We start from the raw sequence: 11632 nt of genomic DNA, 5'->3' as shown, positions 1-11632 counted from the left end.
GGCTCAGATATAAAATAAAATGTCCTATTGACTGATATTAAGGTTAGCGTGGGGGAGCTCAACAAACAGCGTCTACATCTCTTCGAGGCCCAACCGGAAGTCTTGAGTACAATATTTTAATACTCTTTCCATCTCTGGCCCTCTTTTATTTGCCTTTGTAATGAAGCATCGGTCCATTGCTTCACAGTCTCATCCCGATGTATCCAACATGACTAGAAACTGTCGAGTTGTATGCAGACGACCTTCTGCTACTCCTGTCTGACCTGGTACGCTCGATCCTCCTTTTAGTCCCAGAAGCACTCAGTAAAATTTCTGGATATAAACTAATTTAAAGTGAGGTATTTGCAACCTGCAGTTGTTCAAACTATTCACAATGAAAAATCTAACTGATGACAGGGAAAATGTCTATTCTTTTATCTTTGTGGCAGGCCTCTTCCGTTATTACAAGTTCTTTGTTTTTTATTTTAAAATTTAATCATTGCAATAAATCATTAAAATGAAACTTCACATTTTATCTCCACCAACGTAGTGTAGGTTGTTTTGGTTGTTGGTCTGTCTGTTAGCAAGATTACTTAAAAAGTAATGAGCAAATTTTGATGATTTTTTTAATAAATGTCGGAGTTGTCATAAAAAACAATCACGATCAGGATTGGACTATTAATTTGATCTGAAGCTAGATGCTGGTCTTGGTGGAGGTTTGCACTCTCTCAGCGCTTCTAGTTTTAAAATATAAAAAAAGAGATGTTTAAAAATAAATAAATATTTTTGAAAAATTATAAGGTTACAAAGACTAAAAGTTGTACTACACTATTCCAAGTGGAGCTGAATGTTTTGATATTTGAATGGTTAAAATGGTGAATGTGTAAGTAGACTGAATGTCAAAAATATATGACATAAATGATAATAGGCTGCCTCAGGAATCACACAGTTACCCAGTCTCTGTATTTCTACAGGTTTGGTGTGTCGGCAGCGGCAGTGACAACCAGACGCGCTACTATATCAACAGGACCGTGGATGGAAATGCTTTGTCCACTGTGCTCCAAGGCCTGACGCCTGGTGTGCTCTACCAGGTGGAGGTGGCAGCGGTGACGAGCGCTGGAGTGGGCATGCACAGTCAGTCGGTGTCTGTTCTCATCAGTGAGTCAGCAGAGAAGTTTTGGATAACTGTTGGATGGACTGGTGTCAAACTAGGTTCAAACGATCATATTTCCAGTGGCATTATGGGTTATTGTTTAATGTCTTTGTTGTTGTCATTAGGTCTGAAAATGTGCCACGTACTTTGTGCAAAACCAAACTCATTCAGATCTTCATCCGTCTCACTTTGTGTTTAGCAGCAAACCTGATTTTTGAAGTGATGTTCTGTCAGATAGTTCTCAGTACCTTACCAGAAGCAACATCAGTCATAGAGCACTGAGTGTGGAGAAAGGGCAGGAGCCTTCCTCCAGGCTACATTAATGGCTCGCCAAACAAGGAGCCATTTTTTAAAACTGTTTTTTGGGTTTGAAAAAAAAGTTTTTCTCAAAAACAAAATACCAGTGTGAAAGAATGCTACATTACCTAATATTATAAACCTCTAGACTTTTATATGACACTAATTGCGTAGTTTGTCATTGTTTTCTCAACTAAATGTTTGTTTTTTTATGAATGTGTGCTGAACATTATGTGCTGATGATGTTGAGGCTGTGAATGTATCTCATTGGTATGTCATTATCAAGAAAGATTTGCTTTATAAACCTAAAAATGCTAAAAAAAAAAAAAAAAAAAGTATTCCTTTGGCTAGCCATAAGCCTAGCCTATATTAAGACTTTTGCTTGTGAGTGATGTCACAGCTGATAAGGTACTAACTATCGTCAACTCTTTGACATCACCTCCAAAATTACCAGACTAGTCCTTTAATGCAAAGGGAAATGAAAAATAAGGCAACTGCAACTGAGTCTAGCCTGAAAAATGAGCTTTAGTAAAATTTTGTCCGAAAACACAAACTAATCAAGTCTTATTTTGCACTTCTCATTTGCCTGTGTTTGTTCCCACAGAGCTGCCAGCAGATCAGCCGTCTGTATCAGGCGGAGGAGAGACCAGTGGCAGTAGTGAGGAGAGCAGCATGAGTCTGGCTGAGCAAATCACTGACGTGGTCAAGCAGCCGGCATTCATTGCAGGCATCGGTGGGGCCTGCTGGGTCATCCTCATGGGCTTCAGCGTGTGGATCTACTGTCGCCGCAAAAAGAGAAAGGAGCTAAGCCACTACACAGCCTCATTCGCCTACACACCAGCAGGTCAGGAAGCACAACTAATGTGTTCAAAGCGACCTGAGGCTCTGTGCTGTTTTCTGCTTTAGAGGACATTTGATAGAAAAATTCCTGTAAATTACATTTGGAGGAAGAATCCAGATTGTTGCCTGATTGAAAAAGGGAATATTTTAGTTGTTATAATATTCAGGTTAAAGTTGAGCCTTAGTATTTTGTGACAGTATAGTGTGCATGAGGTGTTTTAGGAGTTAATAATGGGTTTATATATTCAATTCAATTCATTTCAGTTTATTTTTATTATGCCAAGTCACAACAAAAGTCATCTCAGGGTATGGAGTAAATTTCCTACCAAAATTTGCAACCATTTCAGTAACTGTCATCAAGCGTTGCACACACATAAAACATATTTCACACACTGTCCTCCAGACAAATGAAACATGCCTGGAGGATATATAGGAGGGGTTGGGTCCGAGGAAAACTGGCGATAATCTGTTGTCTTACTGCTAACACAATGAGCACCCCACAGGTGAGTCAGTCTTCCCCTGACCCAGCCTTTCTTATATATCCTCCAGGCATGTTTAAGTTGTCCTAATCGCACTCCCTGCTTTCGAGAGGGGGGGGCTAGTTCCATCTAAAGTATCACATGACTTTTGGCAAAAACTTGCTGCAGAGTGTGGAATTGTTTCATATGTGAGGAGAGGCTGTTATGTATGCAAGAAGAGATAATTTTGTACTCAAGGACAGTTTGTGAAACATGTTTTATTGGTTTGCAACATTTTGGCAGGAAGTTAACTTTATCTCAGGGCATTGTAAAAAAAAAAAAAAAAAACATTCACATACATTATAAAGAGCCAAGTTAAGGAAACCAGCAGATTGCATTGCTTCTTCACTTTGTCTCCCATCCTGAGCAGCACACTGGCAACAGTGGAAAGGAAAAACTCCCTTTTAACAGAAAGAAACCTCCAGCAGAACCAGGACCAGGACCAGCAGCCACCTGCTTCAACTGGCTGGGGTTAGAGAGGACAGGAAAGAGACACAGACAAACAGAACGACTGGTCCATTGTAGTTTCTATTGGAAGAAAGACAAAGAAAACACATGTTAATGATAAAAAACAATTACAGTAGGGCAATAAAAGACAGCAACAGAGTGAGGAAATGTGGTCAGTTTGTCCTCCAGCAGTCTAAGCTTATCTCAGCATAATTGAGGATCAACTGAAGACTTTTTAAAGGGTTGTCTGGACACCCAGATAAAGAAAAAATTACAATAGTCCAGCCTAGATGTGAGAAATGCATGAACCAGATTTTCTGCATCATTTTGAGACAAGATGTATCTAATTTCAGTGATATTACGTAGGTGGAAAGAGTTATAGTAATTCTTGTGAACCATTTCCAATTAAGAGAAACTCAAATTTTTCATTTTGTGCTTTTAGAAAATAGAAAGGTATTAGAAGCTTAAATTAGTTTGCCGACATTTCAAGTGCTTTTCTGTTTTCTTGCAGTGGGTTTCCCTCATGGAGAAGGATCAGGACTCAATGGAAGGTAAGACTTATCTCCTACAGTCACGCTCTGTACTAGATCTACATTACAAAAATGAGACTCATTTTTCACCTTGGAATGTCACTTAATAGTCCTACCCAGATGTGATGTATTTTTATTTGTACACTCACCAGCCACTTTATTAGGTACACCTGTCCAACTGTTCATTAACGTAAATGTTGAATCAGCCAATCACATGGCAGCAGCTCAATGCATTTATGCATGTAGACATGGCCAAGACGACCTGCTGCAGTTCAAACTGAGCAGCAGAATGGGGAAGAAAGGTGATTTAAGTGACTTTGAACATGGCATGGTTGTTGGTGCCAGACGGGCTTGTATGAGTATTTCAGAAACTGCTGATCTGCTGTGATTTTCATGTACAACCATCTCTAGGGTTTACAGAGAATGGTCCGAAGAAGAGAAAACATCCAGTGAGCAGCAGTTCTGTGGGCATAAATACTTTGTTGATGCCAGAGGTCAGAGGAGAATGGCCAGATTGGTTTGAGCTAATAGAACAGCAACAGTAGCTCAAATAACCACTCGTTACAACCGAGGTATGCAGAACAGCATCTCTGACCCACAACACGTAGAACCTTGAGGGGCTACAGCAGCAGAAGACCACACCGGGTACCACTCCTGTCAGCTAAGAACAGGAAACTGAGGCTACAATTACCACAGGCTCACCCAAACTGGACAATAGGAGATTGGAAAAACGTTGCCTGGTCTGATGAGTCTCGATTTCTGCTGCGATGGTAGGGTCAGAATTTGGCGTCAACAACATGAAAGCATGGATCCATCCTGTCTTGTATCAACGGTTCAGGTGGTGGTGCAATGGTGTGGGGGATGTTTTCCTGACACACTTTGGGCCCATTAGTACCAATTGAGCATCGTGTCAACGCCACAGCCTACCTGAGTATTGTTGCTGACCATGTCCATCCCTTTATGACCACAGTGTACCCATCTTCTGATGGCTACTTCCAGCAGGATAACGCACCATGTCATAAAGCGTGAACCATCTCAGAATGTCTATCTAAATTTGCATCCGAAGGCAAGCTAGTTAACTGGTAATAGGCTGGCAGAACAGCCCTTCCTCTGTATATGATAGGCTGGTAGTGGTCACATAGTACAAGTAAACGTAGACTTCTGTGCAATGTCAACTGTGTGTTAGCAAGTGTTGTAGAAGCAAGCTTATATGTTTTTGACAAATATTATAAGTTGATACCTATTTAACACTGACCCACTGGGAATTTTTCAGGTGATCCCCATTGGCCACTCTGAGCCTGTAGATTTTTATCTTGTTGATTTTTTTATTTTCTCCCCACACTATTGATATACTTCAATCATTGTTTCTGTCTGAACAGTTCTTGCTTTAGCTCAATTCTATAAGTTAATGCCAGAATGTCTCCATAGGCCCAGTATGCTGGGTAGCAACATGGGCAACTACCCTTGGTTGGCAGACTCTTGGCCCACTACCAACCTGGTCCACAATGGTAAAGAGGCTGTCAACTGCTGCTCGACCAATCACGAAAGAGCTGAGAGATACTACAATGGTAGGAGTGACTCCTAGGTGTGCTACTGTGTGCATGAGCTGAAACCAAAGCAAGTTAGCTGTGTTAAGTCCAATCTGTGCTGTTTAACAGAAGCTGGCATCTCAAACTATCTGAGTCAGACTGAGAAGTACAGCATTGGAGGCTCCACCGAAGGTCCCATCTACAGCACCATCAATGCCACCAACGAGGACCTGCACGGTTTCACTTATGACCAAAATACCTCCACCACGCTATACGCTACCACCACCATCATGCCCTTTGCCAATCAGACGCAGGTACCAGCTCACAGTGAAGTGCAGCAGGACAGCGAGCACTGGATCACCCAGCCAGGCCTGTCTGGAGCTCAGTATGCACAGCCGGATCGTTGCAGTGGTAAGATGGGATCTTTGAATTTCTTTTTGTGTCTGTCTGTTGCCAAAACATCTTATGAGCCTCTAGATGAACTTCATTAAAACTTGCAAAAAGTAATCATTGAAAGTCCATTTACAGCTAATTAACCTTTGGAGACAACACAATTAAAAATGGCTGCAACACCCAACTGACTATAACACAGTCAACTCTACAGATATGGACCTAAAATTTGATGTGGCTGTAGCAGAGACTAACTCCCAACACATATTCTGAGCCCTAACAAATTGCACAAGATTTACTTGTTGGAGTCAACCCTGTTTGTCTGATAGCAAAATATCTCATGAATCACTGAACAGATTTTAATGACATTTTCAGAAAGTAATGTTGGATATATATAAACAAATGATTCACTTTTGAAGGCAATTTAAGATGGCCACCACAGCTAGTTGATATAAGCCAACAGAAAAATTGCTATAGCAGTCAGTTTTATGGATATTGATCTAAAGGTTGTTGTGGTAGTAGCTGAGTCATTCACATAGATACTCTTAAAATGATACCTAATATTATCGCATGAGATTGCACACAATGTTATTTTTGCAGTTTGACTATAACGGATACAACACCACCATTTCTCAGCATAAGATGATCTTAGTCTAAAATAATGGCATGAACTATATCAGGCGATATGCATTCCTTTAAGGAATGCTTGGCCTTCGGTTTTTATGGAGAAAATACACAAAATGAAGATTTTTTTAGATACACTGTTAGCTGCAGCTGTGTTACTTTTGGAATTTTTGTTTTTTGTGTTTATGTGCATCAGCAACATCAAACAGCTTTTCTCTGTTTTTAAATGTGCTGAGTGGAAAGATTTCTCATTTTGGTGCCACCATATTTATTCCTTAGAGCCACAAAGGCGCTGGTAAATCTGTCTAATCATCCTTATGATGGATAATCTCAGTCACATTAAGCAGAATGTCTTAGAGACTCAGTGGGTCTGCTCCTCAATCTCACCGTTTTAATTTGAAGGTAAACCCAAGCAGAAGGTGATGGGTAAGGCTGTGAAGACCCCATGTCTGAGCTGGATGGAGGCTTTGCCACCACCTCCATCTGTTGGAGAGCTAGAACAATGTGAGGACGAGCAAATCCCAGAACATGAAAACATGGACATTGGGTAAGTTGGATTTCCAAACTCTTTCTTTCACAGAAAAAACAGGTCTATGAATACACATTATCTTGCATGATTATTACTTAGGCCCTGTCCACTCAGGAACGGTTTTGGCAAATCTGTAAATGTAGCTAATTTTTTTTGCATTGTGTTCACACAGAAACTGCATTTTAGGAGGCCCTAACTGTATCTGTTTTAGAAAACCAAAAGACAATCTTTTGAAAAGTGTGATGTCACAGACCCCTCTTTAACCTTACCTATATCCCCAAACATGACCGACACATCAGCATCAACAATGACATAATACATGCTTGCGTTTGTGCTGCTGACGGCCCTTTCTCAATGACTGCAAAACCTGCATATACTGTATTATTTCAATGAACAGAGAATTAAATAGAACAGAGGAAAAAACAATTATTTTTGCGTCAAATAATCAAAAAACAAAATGGTTTCAATCACTTTATTTAACTGTCAACAGTACAATAAAGAAATGCTTAAAAAAAACTACATTATACATTAAGCATACATGAAAAACAAATAGAAAATTTTGCAATAATTTTAAAAGACACACTTGTGTACACAGAATTTTGCCTGATAGTCTTTATCAGGAAGAAAACGATGCCCTGTAGCAGTTCCTCACTGGTTAATGTCTCTGAGCATTTGTTATGTCCGTTATATCCACTCATTTGGTCAACCCTCACTGTCCTGCACATTGTGGACTTGTAGTACAACTTTCATTTTGTTTTCAGTCTACGGTATATATATATATATATATATATAAATATGTGTGTATATATGTATCTATATTTATATACCGTATTTTCTGCCCTATAGGGCGCACTGGATTTTAAGATGATAATAAATGGTCCATTTTCAAAATGTTGTCATATATAAGGTGCACCGGACTAAAAGGCACATAAAGTGAAACAAAACAGCCCCATCTTTTCGGAGAACACTGCACCGACGGAAGCGTCAAGTATAAACACCCCCACTGCTTGCTCAGGTCTGTGCGCCGTGCACAGAGCCCTGCTCAATGCTAGAAAACGCAACTATAACTGAGCCTTAATGCTGCAAGTGCTGCGGCTTTGTAGTTAACCAAAGTCGTATGAAAACATTATTTCTTACATACATAAGGCACTCTGGATTATAAGGCGCGCTGTCTTTTTTTGAGAAAACTGAAGGCTTTTAAGTGCATCTTATAGTCCGGAAAATACGATATATAAAGGGGCATCTTTTCATATCTTGATGTTACTGTCGCTTGGGATTGCTACATCTGTCACTACTGCTTTCTTATGTGTCAACCACCATTATGTCCAGTTGTCAGTCTGGATCTGGAAGTCCCATAGTATCTTAGCCCTATCATTCTCCACCACCCTTATGCCTACACAATATAAGGCAGGCACATATGCAGTGCCAGTCATCAGATACCCTGCTGGTAATAATAACCTAGCCAAAGGAGGAGAGATAAGCCACTGATATCACAGGACACAAGAGCCTCACAATGCAGTTCAGCACCCTTTGACTGTACACTAAGAGCCACTAAGAGCGTCAGAGCCACTATAAAGGATGAAACAACAAAGAACATCCTCAGGAACCAACAGAAACCCAATGTGGAAGAGAAGAAAGAGGAACCACCATGGAAAGATAAGCCCCTGCATGACATGTACCACCGGCAGATTGAGGAAGTGGCTGATATCAACAAATCCTACCAGTGGCTACAAAAAGCTGGTCTGAAAGAAGCACGGAAGCGCTAATAGTGGCAGCACAAGAGCAGGCGAACGACATAAGCAAGTGCCTGGAATAGTGTACAGGAACATCTGTACCGAGTACGGACTGGAAGTCCCACAGTCATAGTGGGAGAATCTACCCAAGGTGGTGGAGAATGGCAGGACTAAGATACTGTGGGACTTTTCGGATACAGGCTGACAAACAGGTACTGATGGAAAGTTTTAATCAACTGACCTTGGGAGGGTGGCCGGCACAGATCCGTAGGTCTCCTGGGGGAGGGGGCTGATGTGCAGAGATCATCAAGTTTACATAACATCCAGGAGAATTTTGAGATACCCAGCTTTCCAAGGCTGACTCAGAGGAGACAGGTTCAGATATCGAAAAAAAATTTAGGTTTAGCTCAGCACATTCCTTCACACAGACCTGGCAGCTTTGTCATGGCCTTTGTCTACCGAATTTCACGAAACACCAGGAAACCTCCGAGCCCCAAAAAGCAGAAATCCTGTTAAAAATCCAATTATGTAATTGTCTTCAATATCCTCAACTGACATTCAAAAAAATCCCACACAATCTTCTGCTTGCTCCAGGAATCCAAGGTGTGCCTGGCTGAAAATGGCCCATCGGGGCAGGAGGGCTCTCCTGTGCTTAGTCTTCCTGTTAAAAAATTTGATCTATTGTGTTGAGAGATCAGCTGACCAGAGCCAGAATAATTTAATTCTAAAATTATGCAAAGAGAGGCTCCAAAGTAATAAAGACATTAAAAAGCAGATGGGATGTGGGGGGTGGGGGTAACGGAGAGAAGTAAAATGCGTCTGCCTTTGCCAAGAGCAGGGGGGGAAAAAAACAAGGCCTTAGTGGTACCAGTGGACACTGGAGCACTCTGTGCTGTGACCCCCAAACTGGAAGAGTGGCTCCAACAGATCCCAGGAACAACCTCAGAGATCTCTGTCCAGTAGAGTGCAGTCCTAGGAACAGGGTGTAGGACTGAGGGTAGCTACTCTAAGCATAGAAATAATGACAGGCAAAGTTTGAGAGCTGGCTGACAAGATGCAGAGGAGGAAGGTAGATGCGTGCAAGAAATTAAGTGGAAAAGCAGCAATGCTTGCAGCATTGGGGCATGGTTTAAGCTGTTTTATCATGGTGTGAAAAGAAAGAGAACTGGAGGAGCGGTGCTCCTCAAGGAGCAGCCGGGGTGGAAAATGTGTCAGATAATATGATGTGTCTGAAGGTGGAGATTGTATGTAGAATATATTCTGTGTAGAAGCGGCAACTTGAAGGAGACAGTAAGGTTGTGGCAGGTGAAAGCATTTCCAGACAGCATCTGTGGTGTGTAGGATTACTGTTGTAATGAAGAAGAGGGCAAGAGTAAAGGCAGAGAATAAGAGCAAGTGGTGGAAGTTGAGGAAGGAAGAATGTTGTGAAGAATTCAGAAAGAAGCTGTTAAAGGCTCTGGGTGGTAAGAAAGAACTTCCAGATGACTGGGCTACTACAGCAACAGTGATTAGAGAAACAAGCAGGACTTGGTGTGTCATCTGGACAGAGAAAATATAAGGAAACCTGGTGGTGGAATAGTGAAGTGTAGGAAATTCTCCAGAGGAAGAGTTTCGCCAGGAAGAAATAGAACAGTGAGACAACTAAAGAAGGAAAACAGGAAAATGAAACATAGGGCAAAGAGGGAGGTAGCAAAGGCAAAACAGAAGGCGTATGATGAACTGTACAAGAGGCTGGACACTAAAGAGGGAGAGAAGGGCTTGTACTGACTGGCAAGACAGAGAGATCAGGCTGGAAAGGATGTGCAGCATGTTAGGCTTGTTAAAGACAAAAATGGTAATGTTCTAACAACCGAGGACAGTGTGATGGGAAGATGGAACAAGTACTTTGAGGAGCTGATGAATGAAGAGAATGAAAGGGAAAGAAGAGTAGAGGTCATATAAACTGTGGACCAGGGAGTGGAAAAGATTAGTGAGAAGGAAGTTAGGAAAGATTTGAAAAAGATGAAGAAGAGGAAGGCAGTTGGACTCAATGACATACCAGTGAATATGAAAATGTCTGGAAGAGATGGCAGTGAGATTTTTGACTCAATTATTCAATGGTATTTTTGAATGAGGAAATGCCTGAGAAATGGAGGAGAAGTGTGCTGGTGCCAATTTTTCAGAACAAGGGTGATGTACAGAGTTGTAGCAACTACAGGGGAATTAAGTTGATCCTTCCTGGTATTATAGACCCTGGCTTCTATTGCTCTTGTCCTGAGAGACTGGTCTTGTGCTGCCATGATTAGTGCCTCTGTGCCATCCTTCAGTCCAGACCTTTCTAGCCACTGGTACGATTTGTTGATACCAGCCTCTTCCTCAATCATGTTGTGCAGGGGCTTGTCCTTCCATGAAGGTTCCTCTTTCTTGTCTTCCACATTGGGTTTCAGCTGCCTGAGACATTCACTGTTTGCAATTATCTGCCTGAGGGGGTTCAGGCTCATGCAGAACAGTAGTGGGTACAAAGCATCATATGCCACATTCGATGCTGACTTGTGCAATTGGCTCTGAATTGGTCTCTAATGTTGTCTTCCACTTTCCCATTGAGTTCTCAATGAAGGCCCTTAGTGTCCTGTTGATGTTATACAGTTTCAAGCACTCCAGTATCCATGTATGGGGCATTGAGTCATAGGCTTGCCTGTAGTCAATCCAGGCAGTCAGTGCACAGGTTTGTATGCCTTACAGTCTGAAGCTACAGTTCTGTGAACTAGTAGCTGGTGCTTAGCTCCCCTGGTGTTGGTGCCAATTCCCTTCTGTGCCTCGCTCATGTATTGACCCATGTACCTATTCATCTTACCTATGTTACCTATGTTTCCATAAAGCCCCTCTCTCTAGGCTTGCTCATGTAATAGCATTCCAGCAGTGTTGAGTTCTCTGCCCATGTCCATGAATGTCTTGTCCATGAAGCCCTTGATCTACCGTACCAAAGTCGTGTGAGTTAACCACTCTGTGTGTGTGTGTGTGTGTGTGTGTGTGTGTGTGTGTGTGTGTGTGTGTGTGTGTGTGTGTGTGTGTGTGTGTGTGTGT

General features: G+C 41.7%; 1 protein-coding gene across 3 annotated transcripts in view; it reads left to right on the top strand.

The window, feature by feature from the left end:
• Positions 1-11632, top strand: part of robo3 (roundabout, axon guidance receptor, homolog 3 (Drosophila)) — a 183023-nt gene that overhangs the window by 156728 nt on the left and 14663 nt on the right. For all 3 annotated transcript variants that reach the window (XM_037979119.1, XM_037979120.1, XM_037979118.1), the window contains exons 16-21: positions 954-1137; positions 2034-2273; positions 3746-3785; positions 5193-5332; positions 5423-5704; positions 6710-6854. In XM_037979119.1, coding sequence (XP_037835047.1) covers positions 954-1137; positions 2034-2273; positions 3746-3785; positions 5193-5332; positions 5423-5704; positions 6710-6854 — 1031 coding nt within the window. The remainder of the gene's footprint in view (positions 1-953; positions 1138-2033; positions 2274-3745; positions 3786-5192; positions 5333-5422; positions 5705-6709; positions 6855-11632) is intronic.

This window comes from Kryptolebias marmoratus, linkage group LG13 (genome assembly GCF_001649575.2).
Source record: "Kryptolebias marmoratus isolate JLee-2015 linkage group LG13, ASM164957v2, whole genome shotgun sequence".
Taxonomy (NCBI): Eukaryota; Metazoa; Chordata; class Actinopteri; order Cyprinodontiformes; family Rivulidae; genus Kryptolebias; species Kryptolebias marmoratus.
The sequence above is the reverse complement of the archived record's forward strand: the minus strand, read 5'-3'. Positions and strand labels throughout refer to the sequence as shown.